The sequence below is a fragment of the Erithacus rubecula genome (assembly GCF_903797595.1).
Source record: "Erithacus rubecula genome assembly, chromosome: 17".
Classification (NCBI taxonomy): Eukaryota; Metazoa; Chordata; class Aves; order Passeriformes; family Muscicapidae; genus Erithacus; species Erithacus rubecula.
Window position 1 is genome coordinate 4,564,131 of NC_136669.1, and position 25,313 is coordinate 4,589,443.

Here is a 25,313-nt window from a genome sequence, read left to right on the forward strand (position 1 = left end):
TGCCATTCCTTATCTGCCAAGACTGGATGAGTATCTGTGGGACTTGACAAATCGTCTAGAGACTCACATCGTCCAGCGATCCCAAGGACTGCTACTGTTTACCTGGCAAAATCATGACAACAAAACAAAAAAAAAAAAAAAACAATTATTGATGACTACAAGGAACCCATGCTACAAAAGGGAGCTGCAAACCAAAGTTCGGTGGAGCACGGAGTGGGCAGTGGCCCCCATTTATCCTCAGCGCGCTGCTTGCTCTGTCTATATAAAATAAAGCAATCTAAATCTTGCCGAATATCGAGACTTTCGTTTCTCATTTGTAACAAGCTGCTGTTTATAACAAGGGGCTGTTTCCCCTGACGCCGGGCGGGCGCAGCGCTCCGTCCCGCCCTCAGGAGCCGCCCCGCTCCCGCCAGCCCGGCGCCCCCTCAGGCCAGGCGGGCGCGCGGCCGGGGCCGCCCCCTGGCGGGCGGAGCGGCGCCTGCGCGGCCCCGCGGGGACCCCCGCGCGCGGCGTCTCGCGAGAGGCGGCGCCGGGAGCGCGGCGGGAGGAGGAGGAGGAGGAGGAGGAGGGAAGGAAGGAGAAGGGCAGGGGAAGAAGGCGAAGGCTGCGGTGCCCGGGAGGGAGGTGAGCGCGGGGCCGGGTAGGGCAGGGCTCGGGGGTTGTCCGAGGGGCCGGGCGGGGCTCGCTGAGGCGGTGCCGCCCCGGGGCCGGGCCAGCTCCCGGTTATGAGCACGCCTGTCCCTCCGCTCTCCCCAGGTGGGGCTCGGCTCCGGCGGGACGCGGGGGCTCTGTGGGGCAGCTCCCCTTCTCCACACACGCAGCACCTTCCCGGCTGGACGCTCCCCAGGGAGCTGGAGAGGTTTAAGGTTGAAGGCGGGCCGGGGGGACCTCATCGCTCCCTACCTGGAAGGAGGTTGTAGACAGGTGGGTGTCGGTATTTTTTCCCAGACAGCAAAGACAGAATGAGAGGAAACAGCCTCAAGCTGAGCCAGGGAGCGAGCTTCTCGGAGAGGTGCTGGTGTCACCGTGCCTTGTAGGTAGATGTAGATGTGGCACTTGAGGTCACGGTTTGCTGGTGGAGCTGACAGCGTTAGGCTGATCGTGGGACTCCATCCTAGAGATCTTTTCCAACCTTAACGATTCTGTGACTCCCTGCAGCCCCGGTGCTGGGCCCGAGGCTGGTGCAGCCCTGCCGGGAGCGATGCCGGGATGCAGCCGCCTCCCGACGGCACAGCCCGGCACACAGCGCTGCTCCGCGGGGATCCGGCCAAAAACTCTCTTCTTCCAGCCTCATCTCCACGTGGAAAACTTCACTGCAGAGCTCGGGCTGAAAACTGCCCGAGCCAGGTGTTTGTAAGGTGACCACAGCCGGTGCGGGTGTCGGGGATTACACACAGCGAATGTCCCCGGGTGATGTTGGCCCGGACTGCCTGAGGTGCTTCCTGCGATTGTAAAGCCAGGGATTTTTCCAGTGCATGTGCTGCAAGTTTGTGACAAAAGTAATGGATGAACAGGATGTGCTGTGTTTTGGGAGTTTCCTCCTAAAATTTAGGAAACTGTGACAGCTTCCAAGTTAGGATATTAAAAAGGAGGTGACAAGGGCTTCCAAACCTGTACAAACCAGGCTTTTTGGCAGCAATGGCAGGCGAGGTGCTGGCAAACTGTAGATGAAGATGTTCTTCTGCTGGTCTCTAACATATATGGGCTGAGTTGTGGTGCAACATGCAAAGCAGCTCCGTTTTTTGCTTATGGTGTACTCTTATACTAATGTAAGTGTTAATGTAATTCGATGAATTAAAACTTCCTTGCTCTGTGAAGGGTGCTAGACTTTTGGAAGGCTGGGCAGAAATAATGTGTTGAGTTATAGCCAAGTGCATGAAATTTGTTTCTTGGTATGGTCTGCTTTGACTTGGTGGGAGCTCGTTCTCCTGCACCTTTAGGAGATTAAATTGGTTCCACTTTTCTAGAGGTTGCTGATTCCTTAACTGTAACTATTATGTACCATGATATGTGAGTACAGAAGGCTGCATGAGTCCAGTGATCCCTGGTGAAGTGCCCCAAGGGAAAGTATCCATTTGAATTTGGTGGGGGGGTTCTGTTTTTAAAAGTTCTTACTCCACTTCTTTCTGTCATTCTAAGCAGACAAATCCAAGTAAGCTGCCTGAATTCCTGTATCTTCTCATATTGGATCAAGTGGGCACTGGAGGAGTTGAGGTGGTGTTTAGTGCTGGGGAAACCCAAAGCAAGAACAGAGGGGATATGCACCCAAGCCTTTGGAGGCACATTTCTTTCAAAACCACTGCCATTCCTACAGAGGGCTTACTGTCCCCTGTGTCTGGCACCTGCCTTTCTGTAAGCTGCTTTATTTTCTGCAGCCTTACTGCTCCTCTAAGTGAGCAGGCCTTACTTTCTTTTGCAGAAGGCTGGAAGAGAATGTAGTTGTTGCATAAAGCCAAGAGGAGAGGAATAAAGAACACAAATTACTTAAGTTTTTATCTGTCCTAAGAACAAACAGTTACAATCGGGCTGTGAAGTGGAAATAAAGTTTCCAAACCTCAGAGGAGTTGCATGTGCAATAGATTTTGCAATAAGAGTGCTGGGACACAATCCCCCTTTCTGGTGTTAAATGAGAGTTTGAGAGGTGCTCGTTTGACATAGCAGAGGGTTTGACATGTCATGGGACCAGTGACCTCAGATCTCAGTGTCTTTCTCTGGCCTGGGATGTGGAGAAAAGTTTTTGGTTCAGGTTGGAGATGGTCATGGAATGACTGCTCAGGGACTCTGTAGGATGATTATAGCACTTGGTCCACTTTCCAGTTTGCCAGCTCCGTGTCACAGAGGCAGCTTTGTGTGGATCCTGGTGCACGTTCCTGTTGGCTAGTGACTTTGGGTTGAACTTGAATGTAAATTCTTGGCTCTTTCTGGAAGCTTTTCCTTTTGATTCTGGCAAGGGGATGACAGAGGCACGTTCCCTCTAATGTGCACAGAGACCTCTAATTTGTGCTTTCATTCTGGCATCCTTTATGAAATGCTCAGGAAGGGGATGGGTCATAATCAATAGAGCAGCTCTTGTTCTCTGCAGTGTTTTCCTTCTGTGGGAGAATTAAGCTGTCTTGCTGCACTTTTCCAGGGTTCCTCTCTGGCACTGGTAGAGTTAATGGAAGTGGAGTCTTTTTGATTCTGTGCTGCTCATTGCTGTGTGTGTGTCTTGGAAAAGCCAAACTCTCTGGCAGGCCTGCGTGCCGTGTCCTGGAAAGCAGGCTGGAGCCCTTGGGGTGCACTTGGTAAAGCTGCATTGTGGGGTGCCTTTGGTGAGGATCCCTCTTTCCATTTGCCCCAGGAATGTGAGTGCCACACACAGTGTCCAGTCTGCCCCTGCCACTGCTGCCAGGAGAGTGATCTGTCCATGCCTGGCTGGGACAGCTGTGCAGGAATGCTGGGAGGCTGCTGTGCTGCCCAGGGCTGTGGAAGCTGCTGGGGATGGGGACAGCAGAAAAGGATGCTCCGTGCAGCTTTCCAGGCCTGCTGCATTCCAGGCAGCCCTGAGGTCTGAGGCAGCGCTGCAAGCACAGCGTGCTGGGATTCTGTGCGCAGTGGGCACCCTATTCTTCCAGAATGGGAAGCAGTCCCTGCCCTGAGCAGCTAAAAGGGATCAAAAGCAAGAACAGATTTGGGCAAAACTCAAACCCAGGATTGTGCCAAGCAGGAGGCTTGGCAGTGTCCCTCCATTATCTTCTGCTGCTGGACTCGATGCTTGGTCTGAAGTGCTGACGCACATATGTAATTTGCCCCTTCTTTAGCTCTCTGCTGATCTCTCTGGGTCTTTCTTCTCAGATCTGCTCCATCCTCAATCTTGACTAGCTAAACACGGAGAATTACTGCTGAGTAATACCTGCTTCTTGCTCTGCAGAGTGTAAAACGTTATGTCTGCAGTTCCTCCAGCTCTCCTTCACAGGCAGAATGAGAACCTGGCTTCAGGAAAGGGCACTTCGTGGTGTTGTGGTGCAAAGCCTTGTCTTAGGCTACAGCTCTGCTGAATTTCTCTCCCAACTTCCAAATTGTAAATAAGTACACCAGGGTGGAGAAACCATAAGCCTTTGGATGTGTGTTCTGTGTCTTGGGACAAGCTGACCTAATACTTTGACATGTAACAGTATCTGGTATTGTTCCTCTTTGTTGCTAAATTCATGTCTAATGTTTGAACCCGGGACTTTGATTGTTAAAACCCCTCACCCCAAGACACAAGCACAGCCGTGTAGGGGACTTTTTACCAAGTCATTCAATGCAAGTGAACTTCAGAGGTGCTGAGCACCTTTTCTCTGGGAATGACAGAGCTCAACACTTTTTCATATCTGGACTCGAGTTCTTCTGCATCTCTGTGAAGGGTGGGGTTGATGCTGTTCAAGGGTGGTGTGAATTGGCTGGGGAGCAACTTCTGTGTTTTGGGAAGAAGAGACACCCAGCCTTCATTTTAAAAAACTTTTCAGGGCAGCTTGCCCTGAAGTGGCTTTGTTTTCAAAGCTGGTGTTTGCAGGGTTTGTTCTGAAGTCATTGGAAAGACTTGGAATGTCTGTGGAAAGGACAGCTCTTGTTTTTTATCTGTAGGTGCTGCTCTGTGTTTATAATCAGAGCCTGGGCTATGCTTGGAGGGGTGGAGAACATGGCAGTAACTACTTATAGCTCCTCAGGTTGCTGTGTTGCTCTTCCCTGGCTGCAGGCACTGGCTCCTTTCTGGCTTGGGGAGAGATGAAGGCTGGTTTGCCAGCCTGCCTCTGCACAGAGCCTTGGATCAGAAAACATGCAGGAGGGTGGGACATGGGTGTTCCCTGAGGATCTTGTGGGAAGAAGGGGACTGGGAGTTATGGAGAGCAGACAGAAGTGAAAAGATTGGTCTGGTTGAAGCAAAAAACCCAAATCTGCTGAACCCCTCAGGACAGATGATCTGAGCTGCCCCCTAAACTGTGATTTCTCATCTGTCTTTGATGATCAAGAGTTGTTAGTGTTGAGTGTGATAGAAATATAAATTGCATTGAAGCAGGAAAAGAGGTCCTGACTCAACAGTATCTGGGCATGAACACAGATTTCACTGATCATCTTTAATCTCCAAAATCATTCAGTTAAAAGTAATCTCTCTATTAGATTTTTATTGATGTGTGACTCTTATCAAGACTGTATCCCATTGTGGAGAGGTTTTAGGAGAACTGTTTGTATAATCTTTTTTCCTGGAAAAATGAAATAGCTGCCAAGAAAGGTCATGGAGATAACACTGGGTGCCTTCATACAGAGTAGATAAGATAACATGTTCAGGTCAGTGATGTTCTCTCAGCAGGACTTGCTTTAGCCACTGAGCCAGTGCACCTTCAGCCCTGTATGAGTAACTCCAGTAAGGAATTTGTTTTTAGCACAGAGCATGTTCATGCAGAGGTGAGACCACTCTGTGAAACCAAAAGCTGAAATCATGGATTGAGGCTTCTTTCTTCTTGTGTGTTAGATAGTATAAGAATCAAGGCAATCTGAAAGGTAATTGGCTCTGCATACTTTCTGTGTATGCTGTTTATTTTAATACTCTCAAACTTGCCTCTGTAAGATCTAGGCCTGAAATAATTATACTTTGCAAATTTTGCAAAATTTAAACAGAGCTTCTCTTGAAATCACCTAACTCCAGAAGCTTGGGATTGATAAAAAGCCATGACTTTTATGAAACAGATAAAATTGCCACACATTGTCTGCTTTTAGCCAGCCAGCTCTTTTGCACAGAGATGGATACCTCTGACTCTCACAGCTCTCCCCATAGGAGATGGGAATGGTCAGCCCCACGACAAGTTTTGATTGTGCCAGGCCATTCTCTGCAAACCAGAAGGATTAAAGGTTCAACTAACTTTTCTTTCCTCGTTCCTTTCCAGGCTCCTGCTCTGCAGCACCATGCTGGATCCCAAGCCTCACTCTGCAAGCCAGAGGTGAATCCAGGTGAAAGCCAGCTACCACAGTAGGTGTCAGGATGACCAAAGCACGGCTCCTCCGTCTGTCTGTGGTGCTGGTCTCCATCTTCATGATCCTCCTGATCATTGTGTACTGGGACAACGTGGGCACTGCTCACTTCTACCTGCACACATCCTTCTCCAGACCCCGCTCCCCAGGAGCCATCGCAGCAGGTGAGGACTGGGAAGCCTTGCCAGATGTAGATGAATTTTTGGCAAAGCTGCTTAGTTCGAGCCTGAAACAGAACAGCTCTATCCCTCGAAAGACAGAGCAGCTCCTCGTCCAGGGCTCCAACAAGCCTGCCCTGAGTAACTTGGAGGAGAACGTGCGGGGCTATGACTGGTCTACACACAAGGACAGGAACAGCTTGGACCAAGAGAAGCTGCAAGTGGAGAGGCAGAGAACGTTGCGGGAGTTTTGTGCCAATTCCAGCTTCACCTTCCCCACCAAGGAGCGCTCCTTCGATGACATTCCAAACTACGAGCTCAACCACCTGATTGTGGACGACCGCCACGGCGTCATCTACTGCTACGTGCCCAAGGTGGCCTGCACCAACTGGAAGCGCGTGATGATCGTGCTGAGCGAGAGCCTGCTGGACCAGGGCGTGCCCTACAGGAACCCTCTGGACATCCCCCGGGAGCACGTCCATAACACCAGCACCCACCTGACCTTCAACAAATTCTGGCGCCGCTACGGGAAGTTCTCCCGGCACCTGATGAAGATCAAGCTGAAGAAATACACCAAGTTCCTCTTTGTCCGAGACCCCTTTGTGCGCCTCATCTCCGCCTTCCGCAGCAAATTCGAGCTGGAGAACGAGGACTTCTACCGGCGTTTCGCCATCCCCATGCTAAAGCTCTACTCCAACCACACCAACCTCCCCACCTCCGTTAGCGAGGCCTTTGGGGCAGGCCTCAAAGTCTCCTTTTCTGACTTCATCCAGTATTTACTGGATCCCAGGACAGAGAAGATGGCCCCTTTCAATGAGCACTGGAGGCAGGTTTACCGTCTGTGCCACCCGTGCCAGATAGACTATGATTTCATTGGGAAGCTGGAGACGCTGGATGAGGATGCTGCTTATTTATTGCAGCTCCTCAAAGTGGACAGGCTGCTTCGCTTCCCACCCAGCTACCGCAACAGGACTGCCAGCAGCTGGGAAGATAACTGGTTTGCCAAAATCCCACTGGCTTGGAGGCAGCAGCTCTACAAACTTTATGAAGCAGATTTTGTACTCTTTGGCTACCCCAAGCCAGAAAATTTGCTTAAAGACTGAAAGTGATTGGGCAGTGGGTGTGGGAGGGAACATCTGAAATACCAAAAATGTTTAAATCCTCCTTGTTTTTGCCCAGTGCAAGTTGGTATAATGGAATATATTTTTTCTACTGCTTCCCCTTCCATTTTGCAATAATGCCAGAGTCCAGGGTATTCCAGCCAGCTGTGCATATGCAAAAAATGCCTTTTTTTGGGGTTATTGTTTGTTTTCTGTTTTTTAAAATGTCCCCATACTTTGCAGTGGGTCGCTGCCCTTGGTCACTCTGCCAATCATGTCCTTCAGTAGCTTTTTATTAATACTTTTTAAAAATTAATATATTTAAGATATTTAAAACAAAGCGTATGTCGTGGCAAAGGAAGGGAAGGAATAAAAAAAAAAAAAGGTAAAAGAAAACCCGAAGAAATTATGTACCTGTCTGTGTGTGTTGTCTCTGGTGTTTCAGAGGTTCAAGGTTTGCAGAGCACTTGGGTGTCTCTGGGGACTGGGATGTTGATGGTGCCACATTGCTGGTGGTCACTCCAACATGGGTTTGAGGCAGTGGGATGGATCCGTGCCTGACTCTGCCAGACAGGCCTGGAAGAACACCTGGAAGGACTCTGGTGACTCACACTGCTCACAGGTGTGGAGTGTGACACCAGAGTCACAGGAAGGAAATGGTACTGGGAGTAGTGACAGCAAGTCCTGTGGGGTGTTTTGGGACATGCAGGTGGCCAACACAGCACTTCTGCACTGCCTGACCTTTCAGCAAAGTACTGTGGGACTCTGCTGTCCTCAAAGCTGAGGTTCAGCCCTATACCTTGCCAGCATTCATGTGACTTGTCCCATTCCAGGAGGGTGCTGAAGTTCTTGGGGTTTGTGGCCAGCCAGGGTGGGCAGTGTGCTCCTGGATGGGCCAGCTGGCCAGGCCCTGGTGGTGTGCTGCTCCATGTCCTGGGCACTGCTCTAAGGGAATGTGGCAGGGATGCAGATGCTTATCCCTGGGAGAAGAAATCCAAAAGGTTTCCCTCAATAAGCAGATGTCAAGGTGAACTCAAAGTTTTTCTGTTTTCAGCATTCCAGCTACTGCTTGTGACACCACGTCCTCATCTGCTGCCTTTCTGCTTATTCCAACTGCCTGATGCAGATTTGATCATCTGCCTTGCTGGGACCTGCTGCAGGAGTGATGGTTCCCACTGTGCTGGGAGCATGTGGGCTGTTTCCCAAAGGAAATTAATGCCTTTAGAGACTTTTTGTGTCTCATCAGCTGAATCTGCTTCTCTTTCTCTCTCTGAATTGCTCTGCAAAAACTGTTTGCTTAGCAGATTAGACAGACAGCTCTTTTAGAGCTGAAATGCTTCATTATTTCCCTGGACTGTGGATGGTACTGGTGATTAAGGTCCAGGGTCAGGCCTCAGGAGACAGCTCTGTGTTTTGGGGAGACTTCTTTGCATTGGCCTTGTACTCAGTTCCTCTCCAAGGCTACCAGCAGCATAACTTTCATTTCCTCTCTCTCTCCCCTCACTTCCCCAATTTCTGCACAAGTACATCTAGGCACTCCATGCTCTGCCTAACAAATACGCTGTATCAAGCTTTTTAACCTATAAATGAGAGGTAATTGCTGGTAGATAGACTCAGAACAAAGAGTTTGTTTCTGCTTTTATTCACACCACTCTCCCATGATTTCTGCAGATATATTTGCAGTTTAAATGAGCCTGAAGCTGTCGTCAGGGTCTTGGTGCTTTGCTCCTCATAGCTTGGGGAAAAAGGAAGTGCCTGTTTCTGAGTCATTATTTAAAACTAATAATAGAAAAGTGTTGATCTATTCATTTTTTTTTTGCCCCAGTTAACAGTTAATTGCTGCAAAACAGAAAGATGTAGAGTCTCGTCTCCTATAATGAGTAATCCCAGGAGTCTCTTGATTCCTGCTGCATTTACATTTCTTCAGGGTGGGTTCATCCCGCTCTTCAAAAAACACAGCGTGGATGTTTGCATCCCTTGTCTTTTCAAAGTGTTTATTTTTTCCTCTTTTAATTTCCATGTAATTGATATTTAGTATGTGCAGGCATGGGGGGTTGAGGCTGCAGCACAGATGCCGTGTGAGCTTCCCACCAGCTGCTTCCCCTGCACCTCCTGGTCTGGTCCTCTCCTTCCTGCCCCTCTGGGCAGTGCTTGGCTGCTGGATCCCAGTGCCACCCTGCAAAGCAGCTGCTGCCTCCCCAGCCACACTTGTCCTGTGATTCATGGCCACAGCCTGTCCCAGGAGCATCTTCTCAAGGTCACTGGCTGGCAGTCATCCAGGGCTGGGGAGGAATGGCTGTAGAGTGTTACCATTTTTGCAGTGAGGTCCTGGTTGTGCAATGGGCAGAAAAGGTGCAAAATGCCTGCAAGACCTGCCCAGCAGCTGCTCCGTGTGTTGTGAGTGTATCCTCTCCATGTGGCTGCCTTGTGTTTTAACAGCCATGGAAGAAAAAGGTTTTTCCAAGGCTCCCTTCCCTTGCTGACACTGGCTAGACAGGGGAGACTTGGAACACATTGATTTCTCTTTCCACATCCAAAGCTGGATGAAATGAGTAAATTCCAGCTTTATGTGCTGCATCACGCTGAGATCCAAAACACCCCATGTGTGAGGCTGAGCAAGCTGCCTGCATCCCAATGGCTTCATCAGCCTCCCTGGGAGCTGCAGGCAGGACAATGTATGGATGGCATGAGACCACTGTCTCCTCTACTCTTTCCTCCTTCACCTCACCAAGTCCAGGCTTTATTGATCTCTTAAACATTTTAATGCTTGCAGAACTGTCCCAAACCAGTGTGCTGGGTGCTGTTGGCTCTCTCCTCATTTTCCATTGCCACGCTTCAAAGCTGGTTCCTGGAGGAGCAGTAAAACTCCGATGGGGAGTGTTCATGTTGCAGTGGTTGGCTTCTGGATTCAAAATAACTTGTTCCTTGCTGCTCCTCCCTTTTGAAGCCCTTCTTCCCCACCCTGCCACCACTGTGAATGTATTGTTAAGAAGTCTAAGGGGATCCAGGCAGTTCTGAGCTTTGTGGTAAGACCACTGGGTTGCCAAAACTGGGATGTAGCCTCTGGCTTTGGAAATGTGCATTTTTTGTGGGTTTCTTGCTCTGTTCTCATGATGTGAAAGTGTGTATGTGGGGGGGGGGAGAAGAACAAAGAGTTCAACCAGCCATGCTTCCTTCCCTCCTGGTTTTGTAAAGGAGTTGGAATTTGATATTTGACAAATAATGACAGGCAGAATGCATCCATGCTGGCCTGAAGTTAGAAGAGGGCTAAAAATCCTGGAATGTAGATGGCTGTGATGCTAGTATCAGTTTCATGAGGGGTGGAAAATGCTTTGAAGCAGACTATTTGTGTCTGAATAAACCTGGCTTTGTCGTTTCATGCTCAGCCTGCAAAGTTGTGTCCTGTTCCCCTCTTGGCTTGCTTTTCCCTGGGGTTGACCACTTGGCCAAAGACAGCACGGAGTCTCTAACGAGGCAGAACTGATGTGCAGATGCAAAAATAACCTGGGGTTTGACCAAGATGTTTCCAGCTGGGTAGAACTAAAACCAGCTTTAGTGCTTGCTCAGCATCAGAGCCAAAATCTTTACACAACCATTGAACAGATTTGTTCTCTGTTTGATGCTGGATTCTCTGGCGGAGTGGGATGCATGTGACCTGGCTTTGCAGCCCCTGTGTCCTCCAGGAAAGGACTGTCAGGTCAGAACTCTTTGTTTTATGAGCAGTGACATGACTTTGTCAGGGTAGGAGTGTCTTTAACACATAGGTACCTTTGCATCTCAGTATTTTTTTTGCCTTAACCCTTTAATTCACTGATGTCTAGGGCGACAAAATCATCACCCACTGACAACATTCACCCCGGGACAACGTGTGAGATGAAATGTTTTGGCTGTGTGTTTTACATCCTTCAAGGTGGCACGGGGAGGATGGAGGGCAGGGGATGAATGGCAGCATTGAAAGGGTGGTGAAGAAAAGCCAGTTTGTTCCTTCTTACGTAAGCTGGAGCTTCGCAGCGCCCGCGGGGGAAAGCCGGTGACTTGGCAGGGCACTGAGGGCTGTGGTGCACAGCACTGCCAGCCAGGCTCTGGGGTGTGGTGCCTCAAAAGAAACTCGTGTTGCTTGAATTTAAGGGCTTGCCCACGCTGGTCTTGTTCATAAACCCTCTAGTCAAGGGTGAGAGGGATAAATAAAGCAGGATTTAATAAAGCCATTGATACCTGGCTGTTTGGGAAAGAGATGGGGAGGATGGGTGGTGCTGGCACAGTGCAGCTCTTCTCTGTCCTTGATTCAATCAAATTGGGGATCGAGCTCAGACTGTGCAGGAATTGGGGAGCATTTGCCCTGGGGGCTGTGGCAGAGTGCCAAGCCATGCTGGAGTGGTGAGGGAGAGCCCTGTGCTGGGATAGGAGGGATGCTGGAGAGCCCTGTGCTGGGGTGGAAGGGATGCTGGAGAGCCCTGTGCTGGGATAGGAGGGATGCTGGAGAGCCCTGTGCTGGGGTGGAAGGGATGCTGGAGAGCCCTGTGCTGGGACTGAAGGGATTCTGGAGAGCCCTGTGCTGGGGTGGAAGGGATTCTGGAGAGCCCTGTGCTGGGACTGAAGGGATGCTGGAGAGCCCTGTGCTGGGACTGAAGGGATTCTGGAGAGCCCTGTGCTGGGATGGAAGGGATGCTGGAGAGCCCTGTGCTGGGATAGGAGGGATGCTGGAGAGCCCTGTGCTGGGATGGAAGGGATTCTGGAGAGCCCTGTGCTGGGATGGAAGGGATTCTGGAGAGCCCTGTGCTGGGATAGGAGGGATGCTGGAGAGCCCTGTGCTGGGATGGAAGGGATTCTGGAGAGCCCTGTGCTGGGATGGAAGGGATGCTGGAGAGCCCTGTGCTGGGATGGAAGGGATGCTGGAGAGCCCTGTGCTGGGATAGGAGGGATGCTGGAGAGCCCTGTGCTGGGACTGAAGGGATTCTGGAGAGCCCTGTGCTGGGATGGAAGGGATGCTGTAGAGCCCTGTGCTGGGGTGGGAGGGATGCTGGAGCTTTTTTTGTGCTGCAGGTGAGTCTGTCTCTGAGGCTGGAAAATTCGTTGCTGCCACTGAATACTCAAGGCTCTGGAAAACCTCACAGAAGTAGGTGATTTAAAAAAAAAACACAGAATCATAGTCCATCCTGAGTTGGAAGAAGCCTGCAAGGATCATTGAGTCCAACTCTTAGCCCTGCCCAGGAGATCCCCAAGAGTCACACCAGGGGTGCTAATGGAGAATGCTGCAGTAATTTTAGCAGACTTGCCCAGAGGGGAAGCAGGGAAAGTAAATGTGGCTGTTCATCAGTCTTTTCTCACTGTTTCTCAAGATGCCTCCTGTTTGTCCTTCATAAAGGGGGAGAGGTAGCCACCAGTTTTCTGGGTCCACAGGAAGTCTGGAGCTCTCCAGGAGGAGCAGTGACCTGGGTGGGAGTGTTGGGATAGAATGCTGGCAGTGAAAGCCATGCAAAACTGCCTCATTCCAGGCATGTTTCACCATGGGGTTGATCTGGAAGCTGTTGGCATGAGAGCTGTATTGATTCTAGAAGTACTTATGCTTTGGGCAGCTCAAGGGCTCATATGGGTCTGTGAGCAAAACTCTGCCACAGAAATACTGAGGGCCCAGCTCACCATCCTGCTCTGCTCCTGGCTGGCTTCCAGAGAAAGAGGAGGCACAGAGAGTACCATCAATCTGAACAAAATGTTTTTCTTCATCTAGGGAAATGCTGGGCATTCTTGAGCAGAGTGTGCTCAGCCAGCTGAGATGCCATTAGCAGGGCTGGCACTTTTCACCTGATGAAGGGGTTTGTAATTTTGTCTCAGATTCTCATCCTCAGACTGTGTCAGTACCAAAATACTCCCACTCTTGCCCAAACCATGTGTTCAACAAATGAGAGACTTTTCCTGACCCACCAAGCAGTGCCTTCATGAATTCCATGTTTTATCCCCCAGGCAGATGGATCACACACAGCTTTGGCAGAGCCACATTTTGTGGCAGAGAAGCTGCAGTTTCAGTGTTTATTTCTCTGTCATTGTAGGAATTCAAAATGGATGGAACAAAATGCCATTGGGACTGACTCTTGTTTTGTTTGGACACGACACAGGTCTCTGTGGAAAACATGGGAGGAGTACAGGGGACAGAGAAGAGCTAAGGAGATGTGTTAAAAAGGCAGTGGTGGCCAAAAGAATGGTCAGCAGGGAGTGGAGCAGGGCTGGGCATGTGTTTCTGAAGGACAAAAAGGGTGGGGGGAGTGGAGGGCATCTCTAAACAAAATGGGGATTCTGTGGAGTGGGTGAATGCTGAGGGGCTGCAGAGAAACCAGGTGTCATCTGCTGCAGCATGGAAACCTGTCCTGTCTGCTCTTCCAGGGGCCAAAGAAGATGGGAAAATAAATCATTGAAAAACTAGGTGGTGAAAACTTATCATAATGCAGCAGGCAAAATCCAAGGGGTTCTGATACAGGATGTGGGGACAGATTATCTGAAAGTCCTGTGTCTTCATGAGTGGTGCTGAGCATTGTGGCCTTGGACCAAACAATTATTTAGAGCACTAAGAAGAGTGGTGGTCTAAGGTTCTGTTTGCCTGTCCTAAGGGAAGAAATCTTGCAGCTCTACCAGTTGTCAGTCTCTGCAAGCAGGGCAATGTCCATGGGGGGTGGAAGTACTGGAGGGATGGTGCCAGTGACCTTTCACATGTTATTGGGCACTTCTGTCTGTCTCCAGTTTTTCTTTCCCTCAACCTTTGCATGCTTTATTGATTTCTGACTCTCTATATTTTGTCTTGGGTAAATCAGAAGTATTTGTCACCTAGAATGATCATGCTGAGAGGATAAAGCTTTTTACAAAGCCTTTGGTGACCTTTAGCTAATGATAAATCAGTGAACTGAGTGTATATAAGCATTTCCCAAGTGCTGAGTGTTGCTGTGCACAGTGGGGAGCCCACCTTGGCATGATACAACTACCCAGTAGTAGTCTGGACATGCAGGTCTTCTGAATAAAGGCTCTTGCTTCAGGTCAGGGTGACCTAGATTTGTGTTTCTTGATTATCTTCCCTTGTATTTTATGTATTGTGAGTGTGAATGTAGTGTATGTGAAGCCAGGTGTCAGAACCAATCCACAGTTCTGGGCAGGTGAACACAAGTGAAATGCTTAAACACAATTTGGATGGAGTGAAATACATGTAAGTGATGGAATTCTATTTTCTGTCAGCAGAGGGTCATTTCTGTGGTTGCAATGGATTGTCCATTCTAGGACATTTCTCTTGATTAACCCAGTTTGCTTGTTAGTTCTGGGCAGCCCCGTTGTGTCCTGGGGGGGTTTGTGCTGTGCAGCCCCCAGGCTGCTGTTGTGGGGCAGTCAAGCTCTGCTTGTGGCTGTGGATGTCCCTCTGTCCCTCTGTCTGTCCATCCCTGTGTGCTGTCCCTGTTCCAGCTGCCCTCAGCTGCCACAGAGTGAACCCAGGCACAGCTGCACCCCCTGGTTTCCACTGCAATTAATGGGGCTGGGAGTCAATCCCAAAATGATGGAATTGGGGTTGTGTTGGGTTTCCCTCTTCTCCTTTAGATGCCTCAAGTCTGAGCTTCCTGGATTTCTTGGATTCTCAAAATAGCACCAGGTTTCCTTCAAAGCCCTGCCAGCTGCAACAGGAGAGAGAGTACAGCTCATGGTGGCAGTAAAATTCACTGTTATTCCACAGGTACTCCCAGACACAGCAATTCTTGGGTTGATTTGGCACCACACACAGATTCTCCTGGGGAAGAGAGGGTGCTGGGAGCAGCCTGAAAACAAAAGCTCTTTGTAAGACTGGGACAAACTGCATTTCTCTTCCACCACAGCACCAGGTACAGGCAGAGCAGCAGGATGAAGCTGCTGTGTGGTCAGTGCCCCTCATGTGCCAAAATTGGGTCAGGTTGGGACCAGGCCCTCAGCACAGCTGTGACTCCAGGCTACAGCAAGATTTTTGGGAGCAAACCTGTTTAAAAGGAGAAGCAAAGCATCTTTCATCAGAAAGTGAGAATGTGAATTCAAGATGTCAGGGCAGGTTCCAGATGCTGTTGCACTTTGCATGTATTACATTTTTTAGAGCTTAGCAAAAGGTCAGTGTGCTTGGACACAGTTCCTGGCTATTGGAAAGTCTGCAGGTTTGGGATCAGTGCCTTTCACTTTATTTTCAATAAGAAAACTGCCTGCTTGCAAAGCTTTCCTTTGGAATTCAGACACCAGTGAAAATTTAGCTGTTATTATTTTAGGCTAAAAAACAATGAAGAACAAGTTTTTTGGGGGTGGGGTGGGTTTGTGTTATTTTTTCTCTCTGTGTTTGTTTTTTCCTCCAATATTCAGGAAAAAAGCTTTCAGTATAGATTAGGCTGCTGCTGTAAGTGTTAGCTGGTTGGCTTTTTTTTTTTTTTTTGGCCATGCTGATTGGAAGGAAATTTCCAATACAGCTTAGTTGCCAGAAATGGATTCTTTGCTGGAATATTTTAGTTAAAATATTCTGACTTGCTCCTTGCAGGGATGCCACTTAGTGCAGGAACACACAGCAATTGGCTGCCTCCTTCATAACTCTGGGTTTGATCTTTCCATTATTTTTGTTGGGTTTTTTTTTTTTTTGCTGGTATTTGCTTTGGACAGGCCTGTTCCCACACTGTGGAGATGGTGATGCACAAGCAAGGTCTTTCTGTGGGATCCTTTTTTGATCCTTCCAGAGATGTGTGTTTACTGGGAGTGGAGTGCAGTGGCAGGAGGAATTCCACCAGGATGGGGTTAATTAGGGACCAACATATGGGCAGGGCCTTGGAGGGAACCTGGATTCTCTCTCATCTTCTGATCTTGGATCAAAAATGGGACCCACTGACCTTGGACGTCCTTTCCAACAAAAATGACTCTGTGATTCTCCCTTCTGGGAGTTACTAGGCTCTATATATTTGCCTCCAGGATCTCATGTGCTGCCTTCCAAATAAAAATGGGGAAATTACACGACCCTGGCAAGGCATTTCTGGGGCCATTGTGCTACTGCTGCTCTCTGCCCACAGCTGCAAGGCTGGATAGGTGGAGCTGAGGCTCAGCCCTGCTCACACAGTCACCCACAGACAGCAGGAGCTGCACTGAGATTTGTTTTTCTTCTTTTCTTGTTTGGTCAAAAGCAACAGGGGATTTTTTTCCCCCTGAAAGAACAGCAGTGTTTGGTTTGAGAAAGGATGAGGTCAAGAAGTGGCAGGAAAAGGCTGTCTCATTGTGTTTTTTGGTTACTTGATTGCTTTTTTGCACCTGCACCAGACTTCCACTGGTGAGAACTGGGGCTTTGCTGGGCTCCCAGAACGCAGAGGAAACATCTTCCACTCTCCAGTCGCATCCTGTGTTTTCCTTCTCACTCTGTCATCACTTCACAGAGCAAAACCCCGAGCTCACGTTGCACATTTCCACAGCCATCCATCCCTGTGCTCCTGGCTGTGTCAGGATGGGAAAGTGGCAGCCACCAGCAGCAAAGGGATTAACTGGCAGGAGATTTTAAGGGCTCTTTTCCCATTAGGGATGTACCTCTTGTTTTTCTCCTCTCTGCAAATAAAGAGAAATACTGCAAAACAAGAAGTTCAAGAATACAAAACAAGAAAGGAAGAATAAAAGACTTTTGTGAATGAAAGGCTTGAGAAGAAAAGAAATTAAGAATTGGAAGGGAAGAAAGAAGGAAACGGAATTCACAGGTCATGTTTCTGGACTTTTCAATATCAGTTTAATTCAAATAAATTCCTGTGTGTGTGTTGGAACTGCCTTTGCATTGCCTTCCCCGAGATCAGAGACCACCAGGAATCCAACCCATGACACAAGGCAAAGCATTTTCCATTCTTAGTTCTGCAAATGCTCTACCCTTCAGTGAGTCACTTACCTGCTTGATGCCTCCAGTTTTACCGAGGTTACAACTGCTGACTTGTTTCTAAGAATTTGGAAGCACTCCTGGGCCAAACAGATACAGAGAATTCCAGAGAACTCGTTTGAGGTTAATGGCTGCAACAATTGGATGGAATCAGCTCTTCCCTGCCTGGGGCTGTGGTTACATGTCAGGTTAAACAAACAGCTCAGCTGCTGCAGGGAGGGACTGACCCATTAAAAATCTCATTTTGCTGGACACCTTGTTCAGAGGCTTTGGTTTGTGCTGGTTCTCCTTAATCTGATCACGTGCAGTTGATAGGCTGGCATGCTGCACTTGGAGCCTTTCCTGTGCAGCTTTTCAGGGATGTGCAGTACGTGCCTTGTATTGGCTCCAGGGCACAAGAGTTTCTGCATGCAAAGGTCTCTGGATTCTAATAACTTATTGGACAGCTTGATGGTGAGCTGACATCTGCCCAGTCCTATTGGCACCTCCATGGTTTTACTTTTGACTTAGGAATCTGCAATGTGAAACAGGCTTTTTTCCTGCCAATTAATCTTTTGTTCCTCTGGTGTTGTTGGGTTATTTTGTTCCTTTTCCTTTTCCTATTTCTGCTCTAACTTTGCCTGCTCTGCCTATTCTAAAGGCTGAAGTAAGTTAGTCCCTCTTCTCCTTCCTATTCCCACACAGGCACATTTTGAAAAGCCCCACAGCCTCAAATTTGCAATCTGTGCAGTTTGAGTGTGTCAGATACTCCAGTCTCTAACACTAGCTATTAGGGCTGTGTTTAGTCTAGCAGTATTTGAAATAAATTTGAGCTGGTGGGAATGTGAGAGGACTTTAGAGATTGCTGAAAAAGAAAAGCTATTCCAAGAAAACCCATATACTCTCAGGAACCCCAGAGGCAACAAGAGAGAGAGGAGAAATAGGTTATCTACAGCCCAGGCAAATAAAATATTCTTATTATAACTCCATGGGCAATATGCCAGCTCTCTGCAAGCAATATTTCTCTTTGCATCTTGCTTTGCCAGTGAATTGGACATCTATTATTTCATGATTTCAGCAGGAAACATAGCCTGAGTGATGACTTTGGTACCCAGCCCAGTGCTACTGTCCACTTGCTGAGCCCTGAATTGTGGAAATGCTTCCAGTGGGTCTCTGCTCCTTCTCCAAGTGTGAGTGTGAATTGTCAGTGCTGCTTGGTGACAGTGGGTCCTCCAGCATGCAGCTGATGCTCAGAGCCCTGCAAGGATGAGGCAGCTCCTCCTTCCCCAACTCCTGCTCCCTCAGGGACAAAGGGAGGCTGGAGGACAGAGCCACACACCAAGTGCAGGGATGTGGCAGCCCAGGGCTGGTCCCCAATGCCCAACTCTCTCTGCAGATTATTTTAATCAGTTATATCCAGAAAACATGGTGGAAGAAGCTTATTTTAAAGTGACACAATTTCTATTTCTTTTTTCCCCTGTCAAGATCCTGATTTTGCAAACATGTTTATTTGCCCTTCCTACCCAGCTCTGGGGTTATCCACCCACAGACCAGAGCCTGAGCATGGTTATTGCTGCCTGCCCAGATGCTCACAATGAATTGTTTGCTGACAAGCTTCAGACCTGCAATTACTCAGAGAAATTATTCAGCAAATAGTTTTGAATAATGAACCCCTTTGAGAAATTTGAGTTGTTTTGCAGGCAGATTCCAGACAGAGAACATGCTCAGGAAGTCGTAGCTTTCAGCACATTTTCCCCTCCTGTTTGCCAGCCTGTGGAGTTGGCAAAGCATCCCTTTCTGATACCTTCACCCAGGATTAAAGTGTTCCACCAGGCTGAGGGTGCCCACTGCTCTGACACAGCTCAGGCCCCCTGAGCCCCCAAATCCCCCCACATCTCCTCCTTGATGATGGTCTCAGTCACTTTTTTCTTCCAGTCCAGTTTCCCTAGAGCAAGGTAGCAGGGATGTCTGTATCCATACCTGTTACCAGAAATGCAGAACATCAAGGTTTGGAGAGATGGATCCTGCTTGGTGTCACTCATTTTGGCCAATATTGCCCCTGTGATCTGCAAAATCAGCACCTCAAATTGCTGCAGGGCTTTTGAGCAAAAGGGCTGTGGAAGAGCAGAGTCAGGAGAGGTCCCTGTGGGAATTCAAGAGCTGCAAGGAGAGGAAAAAGCAGCTTTTTGAGGTCAAGTGTCTGTCCATTCCTTCCAGATCCCACCTGCCACAGAGGCCAGTGCAGGATGTTTTACAGCTGGGGAAGGAGAGCTGTGGGCAGGGAAGGCCAAAATGAGTGACAGCACTTTGCAACTGATCTCTTGGTCCTTACATCCCATCAAGGGGCTGATCCCTGTGGAGTAAAAAGATGGTTAAAAAGATGGCAAAAGATTGCCAGCAGGGAACCATGAGGGCAAGAAGCTGAGGACCTCTTTTCAGGCCAAGGGGCTTTTATCTGTCTGCTCTGAACTCTGCATCTGGGCAAAGCAGTGAATGATGGAGGGCAGAACCTGGCGAGTAAAGGACACAGGATTGGAGCCCCTCAGTGAATGCAACATCTGCACCTTTTCCACCACAAAGGGCACGTGAGAGGAGGAGGAGGGAAGTCACACAGCATGGAAAGGTGTGGGGGAGCCACAGTGCCAAAATGTTTGGCAGAGGGTGCCCAGAGAGGCTGTGGATGCCCATCCCTGGGAATGTTTGAGGACAGATGCTCTGAGCAACATGATCTAGCATGTGGCCCCCTCCCCATGGCATGGGGTTGGAACTAGACGATATTTAAGGTCCTTTCTGACCCAAACCAGTCTATGAATCTATGAAATGGCCAGTTCTCTGTTTTGGAGCTGCCAGAGGGGAGGATGGCAGTGCTGCCAGGGCTGAAGGATGCAGACATCCCTGCACGTTTGCTTGGCCCCTGCCTGTCACAAGGAGCCAGCGCATCTCTGCAAACACACACAAAAAAAGTGGCTGTGTCCTCAACGGGGCCGGGGTTTGCATATTTGAAGCTCTACGGCCACAATCTGTCAGCGGGGAGCAGCAGAGGAGGAAACAGCCTCAGACGCTCGTACGCAAAGATTTGTGCCCAAAGGTAGGACAGGAATACAAATCACCTCCTCTCTCTCTGTCTCTCGCTGGGCTCTGTGCGCTCGCATTTGCAACTTCTGCATATTCAGCTGCGCTTGAAACACTCTCCAAAAATCCCTCAGCCCCTTCCTAAAGAGTCGTGGTGGGAAATTCCCTTTCTCGGGATGTTTTGCCACCTAGTGCCCGGCTGGGAAATCTCATCCGTCTGCACCTTGGGGAGGCAAAAAGCACCAGCACGTATTTGGGAGACCATAAATATTTCAGGAGGACAAAGTGACACAGGAGCCTAGATTTAGGCGTTTTGGAGAGTCAGGCAACAGAGCACATTGGTATCTCATTTCTGACAATAGAATTGTTCCACTGCTATCATTCCTGTTGCACCTCTGAAAAGGTGATGCTGGAAAGAGTGAAGAAAGGATAGGAGCAAAGAGCTGCTCTTTGGGTCTGTCTTGGTTCTCTCATCCTTCAGAGAGCAGCTGGCTCCTGCTGTCTAGGTGTTTTGTAGATTTGGAGCTGCTGGTGGAGATCTGAAGAAGAAGAAGCACCTCTGCCTTGTTTCCAGCTGGCTGAGAGCACATCTCACTGCTGTTCCTCTGCTCAGGAGATGCTGGAGATGGACAGGACAAGTCTGTGCATAGTGGGCTGGAGGTTTGTCAGATAACAAGGGAATATTGACACTACTGACCCAGACAGACCCGAGCCCAGAGCTAACTCCCTGCCTGCCAGGAGGCCAAATAACATCAGCTGGGAAGCCAGATCCACCATGGATTCTCTGTCTCTCTCTCCCACTCTATTTCTCATTGCTATGAGAGGTTGCTGATGATGGAGAAATGCCAGTTTGGGGGAGAAGGGTGAGAAGGCAGAAGGCAGAGATGGAGCTGAAGAATCCCAGGTAAGCAAAGCCTCCAGAGCATCTGATTTACAGTCACTGTGCCAGCTCTCACCTGCCAGATGCCCTGTAGACAGGGGATGAGCAGCACTTCCAGCAACTTCTGACATGGGCATTTGGCATTTCTCACCATCACCAGATCTCACTGGGAAAGGGAGACTGGAAAGCCACTGTCAGGGGAGAGCTCCTGCTGCTGTGAGGGACAGCCTTAACAGCACTTGGAAACTGAGGAGGACAAACATGCAGTGCCTGGGCAATGACTTGGGGCTTTTTGTAGCCAGGAGCTGATTAGGAGAGAAAGTCCTGTGCTGAAGAATCCTATCACCAGCGTCCTGGCTGTGTCTGGAGGATGCTCCTGGAGAGGCAGACACCCAGGTGGTGTTTTGCCATCTCAGGGGCCAGTCTGCCCAACTCTGACTTCAGCCAGCATTGTCATGGTACTGAGCACCACGGCTGGTTCAGCAGCAAGGACAGGCAGTTGTGTCCACATCCTTCTGTCACTTTGCATTTGTGCTGCCAAGTCATCTGGTGTGGCGTTGCACCCGATGTGACCAAGCACTTTGAGCACACAAGGATCAGATTTTCAAAGCTATCAGCCTCCCAAATATGCCAATAGGTGACTAATGGCTTCTAAGTGCTCTATGCTCTAAGAACCCGACACATACAAAGGGGCTGAGATAAGACAGGAGAGGGAAAAGGCTTTGTATCATTTTTTTAAAAAGCTGCAACTCTCAAGTGTTTTGAAAGAATGTGTCTGATGTCTAATATGAATTTCTAATGGAAAGAAAAACATGAAAGAAATGCCTTCAATATTTCAATGACTTTATCGATTGGTATTATAAAGCATGTATTACTAAACCATGTTCTGTTGTGGTTCTGCAGCAACTGATAAACAGCATCTTCAGCAAGTGTTCTCACAAGTTGATTTTTTGATATTCCCCTAGTTTGTGAAATGCAGCTCTGTGGAGTTCAGCTTACTCCTATCTATTTATCTTAAGAACAAAGTACCAAAGAATCACTGCAGAAGATACACAAATCCTCTCTAATAATATCCTTCTGATGGGCTTAAAAATAGAAATAAATCATCACAAAACACGGTCATCATCAATGTCTGCTACAAATATAGAACCATTGCTACATGCTTTTCAAAAAAAGTACTGTTCAAGTTTAAAGGTCATCAAAATCCAGTTTTGCTGTTTGCTTTAAAAGCTCAAGTGTCAGAGGAGCCTTGGTCAGGGCAGAGCTAAGGCCTTTCTCACCATAAGTGAAAGTTGATGTAAGTAACAATATCCGTGTCTCTGACCTGTGACAGACTCCAAACTGGTGCATGAGGAAGAAACTGCAGTTCCCAATCACCATGAAGTCATCAGAAAATCTTTTCCAGATTGTTTTTATCTGCAGCTGGGAAAAAGTGGTGAAATTTAGAATTCCCTCATGCCTCGCAAAAATTGGTGGTTGAAGGAGCTCGTCTATAAATAATTTAAGTTCCATTTCTATGGAATGAACATTCCAGTATCTCACCAGGTCATCATAAAGGCAATCAACAGCTTCTATTCTTTTATATATTCTGTTACATCACAATTCCCTGTGGAAATCCCCTTTTTTTGTCCTTGAGACATGGTGCTGAAGTCTTGATGTGAGCAGGCGTGAGATGCAGGGCACTGATTCTGCTGAGCCATCAGCCAGGCTTCAAAGCTTCATCCTAAAAAAAAAACAAACCTCTCAATTTGCCTGTGTCTGGGCTATGTTAAGGAAGCAAGGGAATTGCATTAAATGGTCTTTATAGAGTCCAGAGAGCCAATAATTTTAATGCTGGGTTATTTTCAAGCTGGTTTTTAATTTGTCATTATCTTTAAATGGGTTTGCTTACGGAATGGTGCAATTCAGGTAAGGGCTAGGAATCCTGGGCTGCTTCCTACAGAGCTGCAACAAGCCAAAACCCAATGAACCACCATTTCAGATATTCCAGAGCCCACTCTCATGTAACTGGAGCGTCTCCAGTGCACAATAACACACCTAGCTGTCAACAAAACCTGGGGCATGGAAGTACTAATAGCTTTCAGTAGGTCTGATGAGATACCACATTCTAGCAGCAGACACAGGAAAAAACATGATTCTATTAATTTTATATCATCTTAAGGATCTCTGGGCCAGCTGTTATGTGGAGAAGTGCATTATTCCTCCAAGAGCTGCAGAATCTGTGATGGATCCAGGTAACCATGTGTTTTGGGCACTTATCTGAAAACAGTCTTGTGAAAAACTTGGATTAGTGTTAAGCAATTTACCAGAGGGCCATGCCAAATTGGCATCATCTTCTTACAATTGCTCATGACTTTATCTTACTCAGTGACTAGCACAGCATGTAATTCTCTAGGAACAAGATGTGAGTGTTTGGGAATCTATGAAAATTGGAAGGAAAATATTAAGAATGTGAATTCTTTATTTGGATGCTGTGAGGTCTGTTCCTGTTGATGGAAGGCGCTTTGAAGAGAGCAGAGGTGAATTCCATGAATGCCTGGGAGATCACGGCTTGGGAGGAGGAGTTTTATTGGGAATCCAAGCTGGGATGGGGATGTGGGGCAGCAGGGCAGGGCAGGCCAGCCCCTGGCATGGTGGAGGGGCTGGGTGCTGCCAGGTGTGCCTAAGATGGGCCACCAAAAGCCCAGGGATGGGTCACCACCAGCTGAGGGCGAGTCTGGAAGAGGCTTCTGTGAAGTGCCTTCATTCTTTGTGAAGGCATTGTGTAGGCTTGGATCCAAACCTTTCTTCTGAGTTGGCTCCACATCCTGTCCTCTCTGTTTTGAAAGAGATTGACAGTTCAAAACCAGTTACTTAACGTTTCTCTTTGCAAGTTCTCTTAGGTTTATATGTCTTGGAAGAGGGAGGAGAACTGTGCACATAGAATTTCCTAGTTGGACTCCAGCATGGGATTCATGTGCTCTCACCAGAATGACAATACCCTACTTTGCTATTTTCTTTGAAGACTACAGGAAAAGAGAGTCTGGAAAACATTACTTCTGGATTTTGCAGGATTTTGCACATCCTATACCCTGAGAGTCCCATGCCCTGACCTTGTTCAGCTCTCTGTCTCTCTGCTGGGCACAGCAAATGGCTCTGACTCCAGTTCCCCCGTGTCTCAGCTGTTTCTGTGACACCCAGTAGATGGTGCCACCAAGTAGGACATTTTCATGAGCAGTTTCTTGTCGGAGGCATTTTAAGTTTGCTTCAATCACTGCACATGTCTTAGGATTCAGCATAATTCCTTCCTTCCACCACTACAAAGAGTTTTTCCCCCAGGCTTTGGGTATTGTCACAGAAAACATGTATACTTTAATTTTTCCCTATTTCCATCATATAATCTAATTAGCATCATTTCTACCGTACAAATCTTTAGAAAAAAAAAAAAGCCTAAACTGTGATCATTCATTTTTTAATTTATATAATTTTGCCAGCTTTTCAAGTTTTTTGAGTAAAATTCGGTGCTCAAATTTTTTATTGAGACAGAATCTATAGTTAGAAAATTCCTGTGAAACAAGTGGTTTTGGATAAGAAATGTTAGAAGAGAGTGAGTGCTCAGCACCTTCAGTCACGTCTTGAGAATCTTTGCTCTTTATTTTCTACTCCCTTAGCAGCATATTTGCAAGTGAGAGATCCACTGATGGCTCTGTTCCTGGCCAGGCTGCAGGTTTTAGGAACTCATTTCTTGTAATCAGAGCTGGCAGCAAAGGAACAAATGGTGAGCTCCATTTCCATCTTAGATGTCTTCTGCTGCACCAGCCCCCAAATGAGATTCCCTCCTGTGTAGCACAAATGTTTTGATAATTCAGGCTGTCAGCTTGTCTGCAAAAGCCAGAAAAAGAGATATGAGAGAAGTCTCCCCTGTGGGTAAAACACAATACTTAATTCCTAGTCCTTTGTGTTTTTCTTGGAAGTTTCACCTGTGGAGCATTTGGTTTCCTGTGTCTCAAAGCATGGCTTTCCTTTTGCAGGCTGTTTAAATATTTACTTTGTCTGCCCTTCTCATCCCACCATACTTCAAACCAGAGAAGGGAACATTTATCCACATGCAGCCTGCAAGATGCTTTGTCTGAGTGAGTAACAAATACTTGCAATTTAATAAAGACTGGAGTTTCACTCTTTGAGAACATGTATTACAGCCTCAGTTTGGAATAGGTGATGAGGTGATTACTAAACCCTGGTTGCCATGGGGAAAGGGAGGAGGGTGATTGCTTTTT

The 25,313-nt window shown here is 48.0% G+C and overlaps 1 protein-coding gene across 3 annotated transcripts; it reads left to right on the forward strand.

Annotated features, from left to right (window-relative positions):
* The first annotated feature begins 490 nt into the window (after positions 1 to 490).
* CHST12 (carbohydrate sulfotransferase 12) lies at positions 491 to 7,655 on the forward strand. 3 transcript variants are annotated; one of them, XM_079320336.1, is made up of 3 exons: positions 547 to 624; positions 757 to 924; positions 5,904 to 7,655. In XM_079320336.1, the coding sequence occupies exon 3, from the start codon at positions 5,999 to 6,001 to the stop codon at positions 7,247 to 7,249; it is 1,251 nt and encodes a 416-aa protein (XP_079176462.1). In that variant the 5' UTR covers positions 547 to 624; positions 757 to 924; positions 5,904 to 5,998; the 3' UTR covers positions 7,250 to 7,655. The 3 variants fall into 3 exon arrangements, with proteins under 3 accessions (XP_079176463.1, XP_079176462.1, XP_079176464.1); XM_079320337.1 differs by lacking the exon at positions 757 to 924 and having other exon boundaries at positions 491 to 624; XM_079320338.1 differs by lacking the exons at positions 547 to 624; positions 757 to 924 and adding an exon at positions 5,455 to 5,520.
* Positions 7,656 to 25,313: the final 17,658 nt, after the last annotated feature.